Source organism: Rhipicephalus microplus, chromosome 9, assembly GCF_043290135.1.
Source record: "Rhipicephalus microplus isolate Deutch F79 chromosome 9, USDA_Rmic, whole genome shotgun sequence".
NCBI lineage: Eukaryota > Metazoa > Arthropoda > Arachnida > Ixodida > Ixodidae > Rhipicephalus > Rhipicephalus microplus.
Window position 1 is genome coordinate 94,533,638 of NC_134708.1, and position 17,946 is coordinate 94,551,583.

The 17,946-nt window shown below is 45.9% G+C and overlaps 1 protein-coding gene across 1 annotated transcript in view; it reads right to left on the bottom strand.

The window, feature by feature from the left end:
- LOC142772311 (uncharacterized) overlaps window positions 1-17,946 on the bottom strand; it is a 56,246-nt gene that overhangs the window by 35,905 nt on the left and 2,395 nt on the right. The window contains exons 2-3 of the mRNA XM_075874511.1: window positions 6,516-6,652; window positions 6,398-6,465 (exon numbers count right to left, since the gene is read on the bottom strand). Of these exons, the coding sequence (XP_075730626.1) occupies window positions 6,398-6,465; window positions 6,516-6,652 (205 nt within the window). The remainder of the gene's footprint in view (window positions 1-6,397; window positions 6,466-6,515; window positions 6,653-17,946) is intronic.

Consider the following 17,946-nt stretch of genomic DNA (forward strand, 5'->3'; position numbering starts at 1 on the left):
ATGTCGGCCAGGTAAAGTGCAAGGCTAGAGCAAAGCAGATGGTTTATTGGCCGAATACAAACTAAGACATTCTGTCCTTCATCGAAGGACGTCCTACTTGCAAGACGTGCGCTTATAAGCAGCCATCGGAGCCTTTAATAATGCAACAAACGCCGACTCAGCCGTGGTACTCTCTTGGAGTCAACCCTTTTTCAGTACTCGGGAAGACAATATTTGTGCGCCTATGACTTGGTGTACAATTTTCTCTAGGTGGAGATACGGCCCGATACGACAGCCAGTACTGTCATCATTAGACGGAGTGCAATATTTTCAAGGTATGCCATTCCAGCCAAAGTTGACACTGACAATGACCCCCAGTTTCGCAGCCAAGAGTTCCAAATTTTCGCAAAGTGTTTCGACTTTAAGCATGTGAAATCAAGCCCGTAGAATCCTCAATCGAATGGGCTTGCAGAAAAGGGTGTACAGTTGTAAAACGTATCCTAAAGAAAACAAAAGCTGCAAGATAGTGTTTTTGGCTCGTCTTGTTGAATTACAGGGCGAGTCCTGATGAAGATGGCCGGTCTCCGTGTGAACTCTTGTAAGAAAGGCACCTGCGCACACTATTACCGGACTTCAATTCAATGTCGGCAACTCTCATCAAGAAACACTGGCAGAGAGGTCATCATAGGTGCACCCTACCTGGCCTCTGCGACCATGACCTGGTACAATTGAACATCATGGGCAACGAATGCAAAGGTGGTCAGATCGGCCGGCTCACAATCCTTCTACGTACGCACAGAGAAGAACACCTTGCTGAAGTGTAACCTTCGGCATCTGGTGACGAAGGAGCCATAGAGTGCTCGTTCATCAGACGACGAAGACACTGCCCACAACCACACTTCATTCAAGGCTGTGAAGTCATCGACCATCACAGCCTCGCCTGCGGAAACTCAGCAGCGGGTCGCCTCAATCACTGAGACGCAGTCAACGACAGACACGGCCACCAGAGCGTCTCGGTCATGACCAGCAGTTCCAGCAGACAAGTCAGCGGTATTAATTTCGTCAACTGTTGAGAAGGAAATGTATCATATCTGATCAAAGCCAATGTGCTATCTACATGCGCGATTTCTTTGTGAATACACTCACCTGGTCCTTACCTTTGCTCTTTCCACCTTCGAATATAACTACCAACGCAGAATAAACAATGGCGTTTCTTTCTTTCTTGACAACCCAGCTGTCCATTTTGTTCAGTCTAAACGTGAATCAAACAAGTGCGGAGAACATTATTTTAAGTGCGCTGTTACTACTACCCCCTGTGTACTTGGCGCTTGCTTCGTCGACACAGATATCTTTCACACTCTGCAAAAACTCTCGTATGTCGGTATCGAGAGTGAAACAGTGGCCATTTAAGGAGTAAGCGCCTCACAACAATCAGCGGCTTGAAGTTAGACTTCACTCTAGGGCACAGAGTTCAACTCAAGCAAAAACCTGAGCAGCAGCCAATCAAAAGCTTCTCAGATCAACACGGCACATTGTCGCGAGGCGAGAGGTCAAGCAACGACACGACAAGATGATCAGGCAGCTCCACTCCGACGGACGTCCTAGAAACCATTCCATAGAAGACGAGGACACATTTGTCGACGACGAGCGTACCGTCAAGATACAAACACGCCTTAATGAAGCTCACATCACGTGCGGCAAGAAAATAGCCCTGCTATAGCTGAACTGGTAACTCAGCTCATCGTTTCCTGCTTACCGAAAAGTACGCCAAGGTGGTGTTTGTGCAACATCAACCAAAATTCGTGCCTGTTTTGGGTGGGGAGATTCATGCATGCGGTTAAAAGAGAAACAGCAAAGAGTTTGACACATTCTCGGTTTCGAGCAAGCGTAACAACTGCGATCGCGTGGAGCAGGTCATCAGAAATGACGAAAGTGGATTTTGTCGGGCAGGTGAGTGTGGCGCTACTAATGTGTGAATAATGTTATAAGCAAGTGTACCTTAGTTATTCTTAAATGTACGCTTCTCAGTCGCTCTGCTGAAGTATTTCATTCCTTTCACAATGTTATTCCATTGAACTATTAACTTTAGGCTGTGGAGTCTGTTGAGTATTTTGTTCAAGAAAAAGGGCTGCGAAGTGTGGGCACGAGGGTAGAGCTCGTGCCTGGGGGGCTCCGAAAAGAACATTTTGCCGGACACTCGTTGCGTTTGTTACCTCTCTGAGCCATTAAACCTTTGTTTTCGCTCCCTTCACTGGCATAGACACTTTTCTTCTACAGGCGTCATGCAGTAAATTTGGTCTACCACCTCCCCAATACAAGCGCTACATATCATATTTCTGCTTCTGGTATCGCTTATGCCCATGTAGCTACTGCCATCGCTACACAGCTGTAAACAGCTGGTCATATCAAACATATATAACGGTTCTACATTTATCGCTGCTTTCACAACTCGTATATATGTTTTTTTTGTCTTTTGTAGTCTTTAGTTTATTAAAATATACGCAGCAGTCGCACACGGTCTGCAGGCTTAGCGTAGCATCGATTCCCATTGTAAACCGGATCTGTGAAGCTCGTTTCTTTATTAAAGGAGCGTGTCATCATATTGGTGGCATGCACATTCTTTGTTACAAGCGTTTCTCATGCTCCATGAAGCATGATGCACACACCGCGATTATTCATTCATTCATTCATTTATTTATACTGTTAGCCCAGAAGTGGGCCGTTACAGGGTGGAAGTACAAACAATTATTTGCGAAAAAGAAGCACCGTACAGGTCTCGAGATAATTTCTCGGTATTATTGTGAGCAGCAACTCGAAGTTATACATAACAAGAAATGGAACACACATGCAATGCAATACATACGCGCAGAACAGCACATGATGCATTTGAGGCGGCACTTTTGCACCGCGCTGAAGATTTGAAAGACAACTACCACAGTCTCATGCAACCAACAAAAAGTACACACGCACATCACTGTTATTCAGAAAATAAACGTTTTAGATTCTGTTCAAATGTTGTAAGCGAGGAACAACCAAATATAGACTCTGGTAGCATATTCCAATCTTCAATAGCACGTGGAAAGCGACTAAACTTAAAGCAATCGTTACGTGGGACTAGGGGTGGTATGTACATATCATGGCGATGTCTGGAGTGTACTTGTGTGTTGACCTGGAAGCAATCTGAATATTTTAGTGTATTTTCGCTAAATAGTTTGTGTTCACGCAGCAATTTTCGCTTTTGGGTTTATGGCACCGATTTTGAAATTCATGTAGCAGTGAAGTTGACTTGGTCACGTCAGTGACGTGCCCACACAAAGCTGTGGCACACGTCATGTTAACTGCATTTTCAATAGAGGCGGAAATACTTTTGGTGCACAGTCAAAGTTTGGTGCATAATAAAAAATCTAGGTGGCCCAAAATTTCCGGAGCCCTTCACTACGGCCTCTCTCAAATTCATATAGTGGCTTTATGACGTTAAACCCCACATATCAACCAATCAATCACACGTCACGCTAAGTATCGTCTGCTCTCGTGCAACCATGTCACAAAAAGCACCTGCCAAAAAGAGCGCCACTAGCGGCAGCACCCACGATGCTTTGCTGGTACGTACGGGGTGAAAGACTTCGTCACGCACCTCTCTACGAATTTGTGACCTCGCTACACATTTCGTAAAGTGTTGGGCGTGCTATACTTGGACCTCGACCAGGAGTATACGCATTAACGTATACTTCGGAAGGGAAACAAAATATTTCAGAAACAATTTCTGTTTTTCACCATTCGTGTGGAGCGTCTTTTTATAGCTAGAGAACCCGCAAGAGGCTTGTCACAGCCTGACAATTTATTGGCACCACCCCTTTCAAATGTTATTTTTTTATAATGAAAGGCCGGTTAACCACGCTACTATTATGTCAGTGAAGGCCTCTTGAAAAAAGCTTACAAACCTGTCAACCCAATGAAGAAAGCAGATAAGTGGCAGACACAACGACTGAACCAACAGTTGTGAGCTCAACTTGGACAGTAGTGAGAAATCCTTACAACATAATCAAACTGATCGAAGCCATGCTGTGAGGTTTCACATCCCTGTTATTCAAACTAAGCCCGTCCTATAGGACTTCGTTGTCTTTAGCCCATCGTAGTGTTTTGCCATCCTACACTAGGTAATTGTATGTAGTGTATGCAGATTATGTCTTTTCAATGTAATTGTGTTCGTATACAATAATACTACAGTTTCCCCTCTAGTGTTCAGCTTACATTGGTTATGTGTTGACTACTTTTTTCATTCTTCCGTGAGTCACGGTGAAAATTTTTTTTGCTTTTTCCAGATATTATGTTGCCCAAAAGCATTGTTTATGAAGGGCCCTATACACATAAACACTGCTCGTTGAAACAAATTTACTGATCAAGTTTTAGCTAGGCCTGCTACACCTTTTATTTTTCTCGAACCTCGCGCTTAAGGAGTTCTTTCGCAAACGCATATCACCTTCTTCAAACTGGCCTTTGCTAGCTATGTAGCGGTCAATTTTCCACGTGCACCACCGACAATACAATATTTCTGAAGTGACATCAGTCATGTAAATTACAATTATTTTGTCGGGACACCACTATTGGGAAAACAGCACCCACGTCATGCCTGCTAGGTAAATGGAAGCAAAGCATAATCAGGCTGGTCTAGTTACAAGTAAATCTGCAAGCCAGATCATCAAATTTGCACAAGTAGAATGAACAGCCTTCTAGGGGACTTGCCTTTGCAAAAAAAATCAAGAACACATACAGCACTGCCCTTTTCCGCACATGGGTGAAAATCATGTAAAACATTCAACGATTTTCATTTTCTGAAATCGCAATTTCGCAGCAACATTTTAGAACTACTTGGGTTCTCATTGGGAATGGCCATGTTCCCTTCGCTTAATAATGCTTTAGAATAGTACTTACATGCTATGTAAGAAATCAGAAAAGCGTTTTGCAGAGTACTCAAATTTGCTGAGGCACAAAAAGCGACAGCACAAAACATGCCTACCTATTGACTCGGTTTTCACAACGCCACAGGATGTGTTAGTACCCTCATAGAGCAATGTTTCCCTACCAATAAGTATGCGTCGTAAATCTGAAATATAACACCTTTGTGACGAAATATATATGACACAATAAACATGCACTTCAGGTATAAACGACACGAAGGCGGCTCTAACTCTGGCTTTGATGCGGCTATGTTTCTTTAGCGTTATGCTGAGCTTCCTCTCGCTAGACGTTATAATAGTGAGCTGCTTGTCTTGCACTATACTATTTGTATTTCTTGCTCTACTAGAGTACAAGAGTAGTTACTCTAATTTTGTTGGCTAGAAAAACTCTGGAACATTCACTAAGCAAGGTAAGCTTACACACACAAATAGGACTCATTGATACGTCAACCCGAGCAAACTCAGAGTAGCGTTCTTGCTTCGTTTTACGGTTTACTCAAAAACACTGCGCCCTTGCAATAACGTAGCAAAGTTGAGTTCTCTAAAATGTCAACATTGTCGGAATAACAAGGAAATAAAGCTAATGTTTATAGACTCAGTGCCTAAGAATAACCGCGAAGCATAGTACTCGTATGGGCATCAAGGTAAACAAAAATAGTTCCTTTATAAAATTATGAGCACCAAAGGGAATATTTGTAGCGAAAATTCATAACACCTGGGCATACTGCAACAATATCACGCGAGAAATGCCGGGTGAAGGGCACAACTCCAGTTAAGAAAAGCCTAAGCAATGATTATTCTGATCTAGGTCAAAAGAAACTCCTTCTTGGAGCTTGCCTATGAAATAATATTTATGGCATCTGGAATGTGCACAAACAGAATGAAACATAAAACAGCTGTGTGACAACTTAGCAATTTGGAAGAATCAAATATGCACTGTTACTGGTCGTGCTGGCAAGGCAAAAATATTTTGTCTCTAAATGCCTTGGAAAAGAGTCAGGTGCTAACAGATGGTAACCCGCTGTTCCTGTCGGAAAGCAAGTACTGGAAGATTCTTTTAGTGATACATGTAAGACATTTTAGCTTGATTCAGAGGACTAAACGAAGGCAATTTCATGGTCTCGATAGGAAGGAATCACGCCACAAGTTGGCGCCAGCGGTTTACTCGCGAAATGTTCATTAGACCTAAAGAGACAAAACATATTACGGGTTGCTGGCTTGAAATAATAACAAGCATATATTGAAAGTACACTTCTCGGAGCCTTTGCCAGTCTTTTTGGAAAAGTCCTCTGGCTGGCTGCAGTTTTTAGAGGAACTTATTGCAGAAACTTTCTTCATAAATAACAAATAAATGTGGTCCTTGAAGAAACTTTGCAACGATTACTATACCATACGATAAAAGTTTGGTGTTTGCAGAGTTATAACTACTTATTACAAACAATTACTAAATTCTACTGTACCATCAGTTCTCACGTACATCCGGTCGATGTGTCGTGCGTCAAACTCTCCTAGGAGGGCTATGCTGCGCCTGCAGAATAAAACGTTAGAAAAGCCTAATGTTATTGTTCTACATTTTACCTTTGTCTGTCGTATGAGCAGGTCCTGTTGTAAACGATCTCCTGTGGATTAATGCTACGCATTACGTTGTACTGGCAGCGGAGGCGTCCTCCTTGACTTATTTTGTACGTCCATATACGTTGCCGCGTGTTCACAAACTGAAAATTGAATACGCAAGAAATATGAGAACTAATTAGACAAAGGCTGCACCACCACTCTCTACGAGTGAGTCAAAATTTAGAAATATAGCTTTTCTTCTGCCTGTCAGTATAGTCATCGGTACTTGGACGTCAACTACATTTTGCACCAGACATATGCAACCGTTATATGCAGAGTGATTGCATGGGTCCTAAGCGGTTTCCATGAACATACTCAGTCCCACTGCACCATCATTGTGAATCTAGGCTACCACTTACAGAAACAGTATCCCTTGTCGGTCTGCCCAGGTAGCGCATTATTCTATAGTAAGGCATCCCTTGCTGAGGGCCTCATCAACTGTGGGGCCTACGAGACGGCTTTATGCTATCTCATAGTGGAGTACCTGGTGCTCTAAGATGTTAAACACATTTTTAAACAGCACATATGTCATCACTCACACATTGGCCTAAACTGTGCTGTTTCACCATGCATTATAACATCAATATAAATTACTTTTCTAGGGGCAAAGCTCAATACGATGTGTCGCAGTCCCTCCTCCGTATTGCGTTGTAGGTACCGCTCCTTCTCACAATGCTGTCTAGTTGGCGCTGTGCTGTTGAAGTACGTGATCACTAAATGGCATGGAGGTGCGCGTTGCGTTTCAATTTAGTTTCATAGGAAATCGATAAGATAGCAGAGAGACAGACAGATGGACGAACAGACGTACGGTCAGACAGACAGATGGACCGACAGAGACTGACAGCAAACTCAGACGGATGAATGGACAGATGTATGGACGGATAGAGGCACAAAAAGACAGAAAGACAGACAGACAGACAGACAGACAGACAGATGAATGGACGCTTCACCCACTCATCATTATTCACTCTTGGATATGTTGTGAATTTTTCTATGCGAAGCAAATCTTTGACTAGCCTGTGTAACGCTGTCCGTCCATGTCTTTGTGCCGACATGCCGCACTGCGCTCCCCTCTCCGTAAATATTTGGGTGGTGCCATGTAGGGCACGCCTTCTCTCGCAGTGCGTGACGAAGTCACCCTCTACCTTGCCTGCCGTGCGCTCGCCGTGTGTCACCTCTATCTCGCTTCACTCTCTGCACAACTTGCAGCGTTCGAGCACACATCAAGTGTACACTCTTTTTGGCTCGTTTATCAGCGATGGAGAGGACAACAGAAAGCGAAGCTGCTTCGTCCACCGTAGCATGCACCGAAACGAATTGGCCTAACCCGGCCGTCGACGGCGTTGCTTGGGCTCGCAGAGCTGATCGCGTTCGCAAAAAATTGGCAGATCCCAAGTACTGTGGGAATCAATGATATACGATGCAAGATTGAGGGAGGTTGATATGTTGATTTAAAATCAGCACAGCGTTATGGGGAGAAGGTAAATTATGCCGTAGATGATTTTCATGTCATGATTTTCATGTCATGATTTTCATGTTTGGACGCGTCTTTTACCTTCGTCGTTCATTCACGTCCCGTAATGCAAATTCGGTACATGTGAAGCTAGCGAAAAGGTGGCGAGCGATTTCTGAATGGCCCACTATACTCCTACGTAACTTTGACGCGCACCCACGCTGGCCGCAGTGACGCTAGGATAGCACACCTCGCAGCACTCTACTTAGCCTGACGCCAGGCGCCACCGGCGCGACCAGCTTCCGTCGGCGTGACCTGGCGGCAACGGGCGCGACACGCGACATGCTGCCTTTTGCGCCGATGACGTTACCGAAGGGACGCCGGGTGCGCTCAAACGCGCATGCGTCAAAGCAATGCAAGGCGGCACGCACCTGCATATCGGCGCCTGGCGTGGCATCGCTGGCGTGACTCTACGAAATGAACGCCGGCGCGCACATGCGTCAGGTCACGTCAAAGTGTTGAGACGATGGCGTTCCAGACACTGTGATCAGACTCAACTCCGTCTTTAAGGTATAAGGCAAAACACTTGTTTATTTAACTGCGTTCGGAAGCGCTCTGCTGTCACTTGAGCGTCCCTGCGTCCCCCGCTCGCGCTCTTCTTCTTCTTCGTTTCCTTGTCGCAGCCCAGAACGTGAAAAATAATCAACATTCCCGGCCGCGCAAAGTTAAACACATAGTTCAAGTGGGGACAGTCTCTGTATCGGCCTGATCGCAAGGTGACCGCCTTGCAACTTGATCTTGCAAGAACGAATGACACCGTCTGCACTGCGGTACACTTCCGTGACCCTTGCAAGCTTCCATAGCTGGCGTGGAGTGTTGTCCGCATGCACGAAAACGATGTCCCCTTGCTTCAATGCTGTATTTGATTTCGTGTCGGCAAAGTGTGCAGATCGTAATTGCAACAGGTATTATTTTGCCAACGCTTCCAAAAACTTTCAACCAGCAGCTTCCTGTAGTTGTGTCTGTGTATGGCGTCTGATTGTTTGGAACTACTGTTGACTTCGTCAGCGGTCGCATACGGTATGGAAGTCAATCTTCGTCCAAGGAGAAGTTCGGCTGGCGTCGAAGTGCAAGGTTCTCCTGCATCTGTCTCGATGAAAGTCGGAGGCCTAGAGTTTACTACTGCTTCTACCTCCGCCAGCACTGTCGATATTTCTTCGTAGTTCAGACGAGCTTTGCCGATAATTTTTCGCAGCGGAAGCTTCACTGATCGTACAAGGCGCTCTCACCATCCACCCCACCAAGCAGCATTTGGTGCTACAAACTTCCACGAAATGCCATTGGTGCTGACATGACCAGCGACGTCCTCTTCAGAGAACATTCCGTTTAGCCGCTTAATGTCTGCCGATGTCTTGTGAAAGCTTTGTGCGTTGTCAGAATAGATCACCCTAGGTAATCCTCTCCGAGCTGCAAATCGTCGTAGGCACAACAGGAAAGCCTCGGATGTCAATTCCGAGACAAGCTCGAGATGCACGGCTCTAGATACGGCGCACGTAAAAAGTGCAACGTAGCACTTCGTGTCCCCTTTGTCCGTGCGTGCATACAGAGGGCCCGCGAAGTCGACTCCTACAACTTCGAACGGGTTCGTTGGTGTCACTCGATGACTTGTTAACGGAGCAGTCTCAGCAGTTCCTGGGCCCGCACTGAAACGCTTGCATATATTGCAGCCATGCAGCACTCTTTTTACCAAAGAGCGAGCTCGACAAATCCAGTAGCGTTCCCGAAGCTGCGTAAGTGTATCTCTAACTCCTCCATGTAAGACTTGAAGATGGGCTCTGTTTGCCGAAAGTGTCGAAAAGTGGTGACTTGACGGCATTATGATTGGGTGCTTGACATATTGTGTGGAATGCATGAGGGATAAACGGCCTCGAACCCGAAGAATTCCGTCTTTGTCTATGTAAGGGCGTAGTTCAGCGATTCGAGATGTAGACTCGACTGGTTGGCCGTTGGTCAAAGTGGTGAGTTCTTCAAGAAAGCCTTGCTCTTGTGTACATTTTATCCAATACTGTTCAGCGTTCAGGATTTCTGTTGCCACGAGGTGTCCTGTATGATTACTTCTTTTTCTGCATCGGTCAGTAAATCTGAAAATCCACGCAGTGACTATGAGTAGCTGTTGAAGCCTGCTGTACCGTTGAATATCAATTATCGGAACTGAGAAGCGTGTCATTAGTGCGACGTGGACTGTTGTAACTTCACCTTGGGTGGCTTCCGCTATGTCTAGTTCACGGAACTGTAGGGGCCATTCAGACATCGGTTTAGTTGGCCACTCGGGACCATGCCACCATTTCGAGCTGCACATCAGTCTTTCAAGCGTCGCGCGACGTGTGAGTAGGTCAGCTGGGTTGTCCGTTCCAGGACAGTATCTCCACTTTGATGGATCTGTAGTGCATCTAATTTCATTGACTCTGTTGGCTATGAACTGTTTCCACTTTTTGACGTCACCTTTTTTTCCATGACAACACAATGGCAGAATCTGTCCACATCGTGTAGTCAACTTGAACATTCCTCAAAACCCTTTTCACGTATGCCAACATTCTTGAGCCGATTAAGGCAGCCAGCTGCTCCAATCGCGGCAGCGTTGTCTCCTTAATGGGTGCTACACGGGACTTCGCAATCAACAGTATCGGCTTCTCAGGACATGATACGACGTATATCGCTGTTCCGTATGCCGCTGGACTGGCATCGCAGAAAACATGTACTTGAAGCACATTGGTCTTCCTTGCTCCGCCGCCCAGATAGCGAGGAACGACGACGTCTTGCAGTTGCGGCAGCTGGATGACCCAATCATTCCATTCTTTTTGCAGGTCATTGTGTAGGACTTCATCCCAGCCAATTCCTCGTATCCACAGTCTCTGAAACAATATTCGTATGGCAATGGTATATGGTCCTACAAATCCCAACGGGTCAAATATTCTTGATGCTGACTGCAAGACAAATCGTTTTGTACCCGTCTGTGCTGTCAAAAACCCGAGTAGATTTTCAACCGAAAAGTTGAATTCATCCTTTGCAGGATTCCAAACCAAACCCAGGACCTTGACCGACGTCTCGTGAAGAACGACCATCTCATTACTAGTAGATTCCACTTGATTTTCAAGCGTGTGCATCAAATTTGCTGAATTTGTTGTCCATTTTCGCAATGTCATGCTGGCCGATTTCATTATTGTGCGCGCTTCTCGACATAGTTTAGCGGATTCCTCTTCTGTGTCGGCACCAGTGACTAAGTCATCCACGTAAAACGACTCGGCAAGAGTTTGCGTAGTTTGTGCCATGACAGCCGGTGCTCTTTTCACGTGGTAGAGAATAGTAGCTGTGAGCGAAAATGGGCTACATGTGGCTCCAAAGGGCACTCGTGTCATCCTCCACTCTTGCAGCTTGCCCTTGAATAAATCTCCTTCTGCAAACCAGAGAAAGCAGAAAGCGTCTCTGTCGTCCTCCCGAATCGCAATTTGAAGGAATGCCTTTTCTATGTCCGCGATAGCTGCCACCGGGTGCGTTCTGAAGCGTAGCATAATTTGCACGAGGTCTTGGTATAAGTTGTCTCCCTTTTGAAGGCAGTCATTAATGGACTTGCATCCTTTGGCATGTGACGAAGCGTCAAACACCACTCTCATTTTCGTCGTCAGTGCTTGTTCATGCATGACTTCCTCTTGCGGCATGTAATATAATTTCGTTACCTCTGCAGGTACGTCACTAACTACTTCGGCGTGTCCTGCCCTCAAGTACTCCCTTATGGTACGGTCATACGTTTCGAGCAGTCCTTTTCTGGAGTTGAGACGGTTGACAAGCTTGTCCAGACGAGTAACGGCTACTTGCCTGTTGCTTGCTAGCTCGAAATTATCCTTCGAAGGGAGGGTCACTTCATATCTTCCGTTTTTGAAGCTAATCGTTTGCTCAAAATGCCTCATGATGTCGCTCATTTCAGGTGGCTTGTTTATCGCGTCCGTAATTCCTCTGTTTTTAAGTTCCCAAAAGGAGCGCAATATCTCGTCGGAATCGGTAGCTTGGGCTTTTAGCACGCACACCATCATTTGTGAAGTAGTTGGGTGGGACACCAAGTGCGATGTGCTTCCCTGGAAAGTCCATCCAAGCTTGGAGTTCAGTGCGATCAATGATTCGTTGCCTTCGCACCGTGAAACTTCGCCGGTCAACACTTTCCACATCTGATCGGACCCAATAAGTACGCTGATGCCACTCTTAGTTATGATAGATGGACGTTGGAGCTCATCGGCAACATCGTTTCCCAGCTTCTTGAAAGACGCAACGAAGGCTACGTCCATTGCAGTCTCTGCGATGTCTTGGCAGATGCTTGGGATCTCTATTGCAGTTAAGACTATTTCCGCGTCGGAAAAATGGCTTCGCAGTCGTAGTTCTACTATGCGACGCCTCTTAGCCTCTTGGTCCAATGTATTTGCGAAAGTATTGAAGGCTATTCGAGTTGCTCCCACGCTTTTCAGCTTGAGGTGCTTGGACAGATCTTCAGTTACAAAAGTCCTCTGACTGCCACCATCGAAAACGCCTCGTATGTAGCGGCAGGTGTCATCATTCATGGCCCATGCTCTGAAAGTCTGAAGAAAAACGGAAGTGGTAGAGTCTTCTTTGACGGGTCTTCTTCCAAGTGATGCACAGACTGTCGTAGTTTTTTCGTAGTTCTTGTTAGCATAGTCTGACTTTCGCGAACACCTATCGGGATCGCACATGCTTGTAGCGTGTCGAGCTTGGCAATTGCAGCAGGAAATCCTTTTTTTGCAGTCACGTGCCCGATGTCCTTTGGTGGTGCAGCGGATACCTTTTGTCGTTGGAAAGCAGTTTCTTCTTCTGCGTCAGTGACAAGTCAGCTGTGCAGGCTTCCGATCCATGATGGCTAGACGAGCAGAATACGCAGTTGTCCTTTTTTTTTCGCACCGAGTTGCTGTGAAGCACAGATGACGTCGGTTTCCCACGCCGAGAGTACGTCGACTGACTTGCCACGGGGATTGTTTCAGGTTCTCGTCCTTTGGCATCCTTAAAATCACTCTTCTCCAGGCTTTCCAACTCGATACACAGGAAGTTGAGCACACGGTCCAGTCCCACGGGTGTAGCTTCAGCTCTCGAGTCATATGCCAACTGGACGGCACATGATCGATGATACTGCACGACTATATCCCGTGGAAGAGCACGCAGTAGGATGTCGCAGAGCATTGACGAAAATGACGACTTGTGCACACCCAAAGTCTCTAAGCCTCGGATATTCACGAGAACTTGGTCCTACAAACTGCGTAGCGCTTTCGTGTCAATCGATGAACGGACAGGGCTTAACATCCGTAGCTTGGCAAAATATTCATGCTCCAGGCGCGTCTTGTCCCCAAATCGCTTCTGTAGCATTTTGATGGCGTCACTGTAGCAACTTTCTGTCGTCGGAAGGCCCGCAATTACTGATGCAGCGTCTCCTTTAAGCTACAGTCGCAGGTAATGAAACTTCTCTGTGGCAGTGATGCGATTGTTACTATTAACAATTTCGTGAAATTGTTCCCGAAATTCGGTCCACTTGCATAGGTCTCCAAAAAAAGGAGCTGTTGTCAGTTTAGGCAATTTAACTCCAGTTCCGTCTGATGGTGCTACGACTGTCTGGGCAACTGTTTCTTGAGTTCCGGTCGATGTCCTTAGCATGCAATCTTTCTTGCTGAGAATCTCAGCGAGAATGCGCGTAGCAACCTCCTCGTATTGTAAGACAGCGTTATACTCGACCTCGAACTCCTCGTCAGGTATATGCGGCTCAATCTCGTTGTTTAGGTTTTTAAGCTCTTCGTTATTAGCCTTCAGTCTCTCATATATGGAGTTGAGCTGGTCTTAGGAGGCAGAGTCGTTAGCGAGGAGCTCACTTGCCTCGTTTATAATCCTCATGTTCTGTGCTCGCCGCGACGTCCGCTTCGACTTCAGTCGCTCAATGCCGCTGCAGTTGACTGGTAGCCGTTCGTAGGGTCCTGGTTTTCAATCCCGGGTTTCGGCACCAATGCTTAGACGATGGCGTTCCAGACACTGCGATCAGACTCAACTCCGTTTTTAAGGTATAAGGCAAAAACACTTGTTTATTTAACTGCGTTCGGAAGCGCTCTGCTGTCACTTGAGCGTCCCCGCGTCCCTCGCTCGCGCTCTTCTTCTTCGTTTCCTTGTCCCAGCCCAGAACGTGAAAAATAATCAACAAAAGTGTGTCGGCGGCATGAGTTTGGCACTTAGTCATGCTCTTACATGACATGCATCTCATGGTTATCATGTTTGTACCAGTCACATAGCTTCGTCTTCATTCGCGTGATGTAATGCCAAATTTATCATATGGGATGCTAGCGAAACGGCCGCGAGCTCATTATGAGTGTGGCATGCAGTCATGTTGCTACATGACGCGCATGTCATGATTATCACGCTTGGACGCGTGATTGACGTATATCATTAATTCGAATCACGTATTACCAAAGTAGGTAAACGTGAAACTAGCGAAATAGCCACGAGTGCATCATGAGCGTAGCATGCAGTTAAGTTTGTACATGATACACACCTGATTATTATCATGATTCCACCTTTCACGTACCTTCTCCATCCATCTACGTCCCGTAATACCAAATTTGGTGAAGATGAAGCTCTCGAAATGGACAGGAGCGCATCATAAGCGTGGCATGTGGTTATGTTACATGACAATCATGTCATTATTTTCATGTTAGCCTATGTAGCTTGCGTTCGCCAAACAGTTCTGTCATACCTTACCAGTTTCGCAACATGTCATATGAACAAAACAACCGCGAGAGCTGCACTATTGTGAAATGTAAATCAAGACTTTCGTGACACACAAGTCATGATTTTCTTGTTATGACTACTCAGATATGTTGCTCATATAGTTCTGTTATGCCATACCAAGTTCGGTATCGATACCATTATTGAGACGGCCAGGAGAGCTAAAAGTCGTAAGCGGCTAGATAGATAGATAGATAGATAGATAGATAGATAGATAGATAGATAGATAGATAGATAGATAGATAGATAGATAGATAGATAGATAGATAGATAGATAGATAGATAGATAGATAGATAGATAGATAGATAGTAGATAGATAGATAGATAGATAGATACGCTCAAAGTCGCCGAAGTTCGCTAAGAAATGCTTCGCATTTAGTAGTGTCGACCCACCTGCAACTTTGACGAGGCGCGAGCCAGGGAAACCAAACACAAGCGTCGGCAGCTGAAAACCAACAACACGGACGAGATTTCGAGTAAAGCACGTCGATCACGTTTCAGAATGCAGACGGCGGGTGGTTAACACCGACGAGATGCAAGACCTGAAAGCCGAGTTCAAGCGTCTTGAACGCGTCGGTAATACCGACGAAACGCGAGCCGAGAAAGCCGAACGGAAGAGCAGACAGCGAAAGAACGTCGTCGACAACGTATCGAAAATGCCGCGCGCCCTCCACTGAAGCGCCTGCCCGCAACCGCCAGGCTCAACCGGCCGATCCGGAGGCGTCTCGCCGTTAAAACGCCCATCGCGTCCGCGCGTGAGGCACGGTGAGAGCCGTCCACGATGCCACCAGCAGCGTCGGGACCAACGCCCGCTTCCAACGGGAGCTCCTCCAACGTAGATTCGGGCACAGTTGTCGCGTGTGCGACCGTCTTTGGTTCGACAACTGCTTGTGTAACGTCAGTTTTGTCCACAACAGGAAGCAGCTGGAGGCGGTGACCGAATGAATTGGACGCGAGATCAGCGTGAACCCGTTTGACTTCGTGGTCTGCGCCACTTTCAAGGAGTCGCTGACATCGGACATTGTTCTGACGATGAGCGTCACGCACGGTTACCGTGACCCGCCTCGCACGCCGGCACTTGCAGCACCCGTGGCGATGCCCACTTCAACCAGCTCGCCATGCGCACCACTGTCGCTTTGCATACTATCAGGGTTCCTTTCGGAGAGATGGTTCATAATTTTTTTACAGTGAAAGCTCTTATCACAACAGCCCATTTAGGTGGCGTACTTACCCGCCACCACCATAACTACACCTGGTATTTGTGACATCGCACGCGGTGAAACAAACATATACGGTCAAGCGGCATTGCAAGCTTAGCCATCTGGGTTACAGTCGGTTATTTATCATGAATGAAAATTCACTGCGTCAAAATTCTGCATTAAATGACTCTTCACAGGCGTGATGTGCGACAACGAATCACAATATATAACAGATGTAGCCTGGCGTGGTGAAATAGTCAAATAAGCGTCCGGAAAGCCGAAGTACGGAATGAGAGGCTGGATTTTTTACCTTTTACAAAGGACTCAATCATAACTTTTTAATGTCAAAAAACTAACCAAGGCCCACTTCATGCCTTGAAAAGGCGAACCAGTTAGGTCCTTTTTGTGCAGAATTGTGCATAATGATTTCGTATTAAAAATATCTCTTTTTTATGACTGGTGGATTCCGCCAGCCACCATTATGATGGATTATGGTGCTGGATTATTGGTGAAACATGGTGTTGGCTGGCGTATGGTTGATGCCGGAAATCCTGGAATGCTGGTGATGCGGCAAACGAAACGGCTCTGCAGCGTCAGAACCCTCGTGCTACGCAAAACACAAAAATAAATATGTAGTAGGGGATGCAAAAACCACACAAAAAAACCTGCGATACCCAGAATATCAATTTTTGCTATTCAGACTTCGAGGCGAATACAGTAACCAGTGCGCTACGCTGCTTTATGATTTCCTTATTGTATATTGACTACCTAGCATACTACTTCAGCGTTTAAGATGAGCTTTATATGTCGCATACTGCGCAGAGATACAATCGGAGCGAGCTACAAAGATTTTTATATTTTTAAAAACACAAACAACTTCAACCAGGAACGACTGGCACTGCAATAAGAACCACAGCGCAAAGTTTCCTTTTCACAATTCGCAACCCACCCCGCCCCCCCCCCCCCAAAAAAAATGAAGTGAACTGAAGAGCAGGTGCAGCTTACATTCGTTCCTTACTCGTTGCAAAAAAGGACGATATCTGCAGACTTTGTGACACATCTACCTTCATTCGAATAATATGCGCGTACAATTGAATGAGTATTGTGATATTTTTCGCGCAACGTGCATCACAGATGTGCCCGCGCACTAATATCTCACTCTATCTTTAGAAATAACTATATAAATGCTTGATTATACTTTGTTTGGGTTAACTAAGCGCAACGAAAAATGCTTCATTTGGGTTGATTGATGTTACACTCGTTCTGTTTTGTCATTTGTTCTTCTCCGAATGGCGTAACTTGAAACCTAAAAACCAGAGCTAATGGCGTGTGTCAAAATTGCCAGAGCTCTGTTTCTAGCGTGGTGATATCAAGTGGCAGCTGTATTCCGGCCTATCCGTCGGAAGGGGCCATTGCGAAAGAAAAATCATAATTTCCAGGCAACTGCACGGTAATATAACACACTTCATGTAGCTGTTCACACCGACACCTCTAGTCTTCTAAGTATCATAACGAAGCAACACATCGCGGATGTTAAACTGATGTAGTTGAGTGCATAAAATGTAAATCTTTAAGCCAGAATTTGCGCCCCCCAAATATTGGTGCGGTGTAGACGCCATCCGAGTGAAATAAAAATATGCTAGAGCATGTAATGATTGGCGTTGACTTTTTTCGAGTTCCAACACATTTCTTAGTGCATTCTAGAGGGATACGTCAGAAACAAGTGATTTCACATACGGTCATGTGCCTTTCTCTCATGTCACTGTCATCCACCAATGTTCCCACACAACCCCGTCATCCAGCTTGTTCATTAAGCCACCTGCCGAACATGTTTTGCATCACTCTAACCAGCCAGTATCACCAATGTCACCACTATTGGCTTTCAACCACCACCACCACCGTCTGCCAACATTTTCGTTA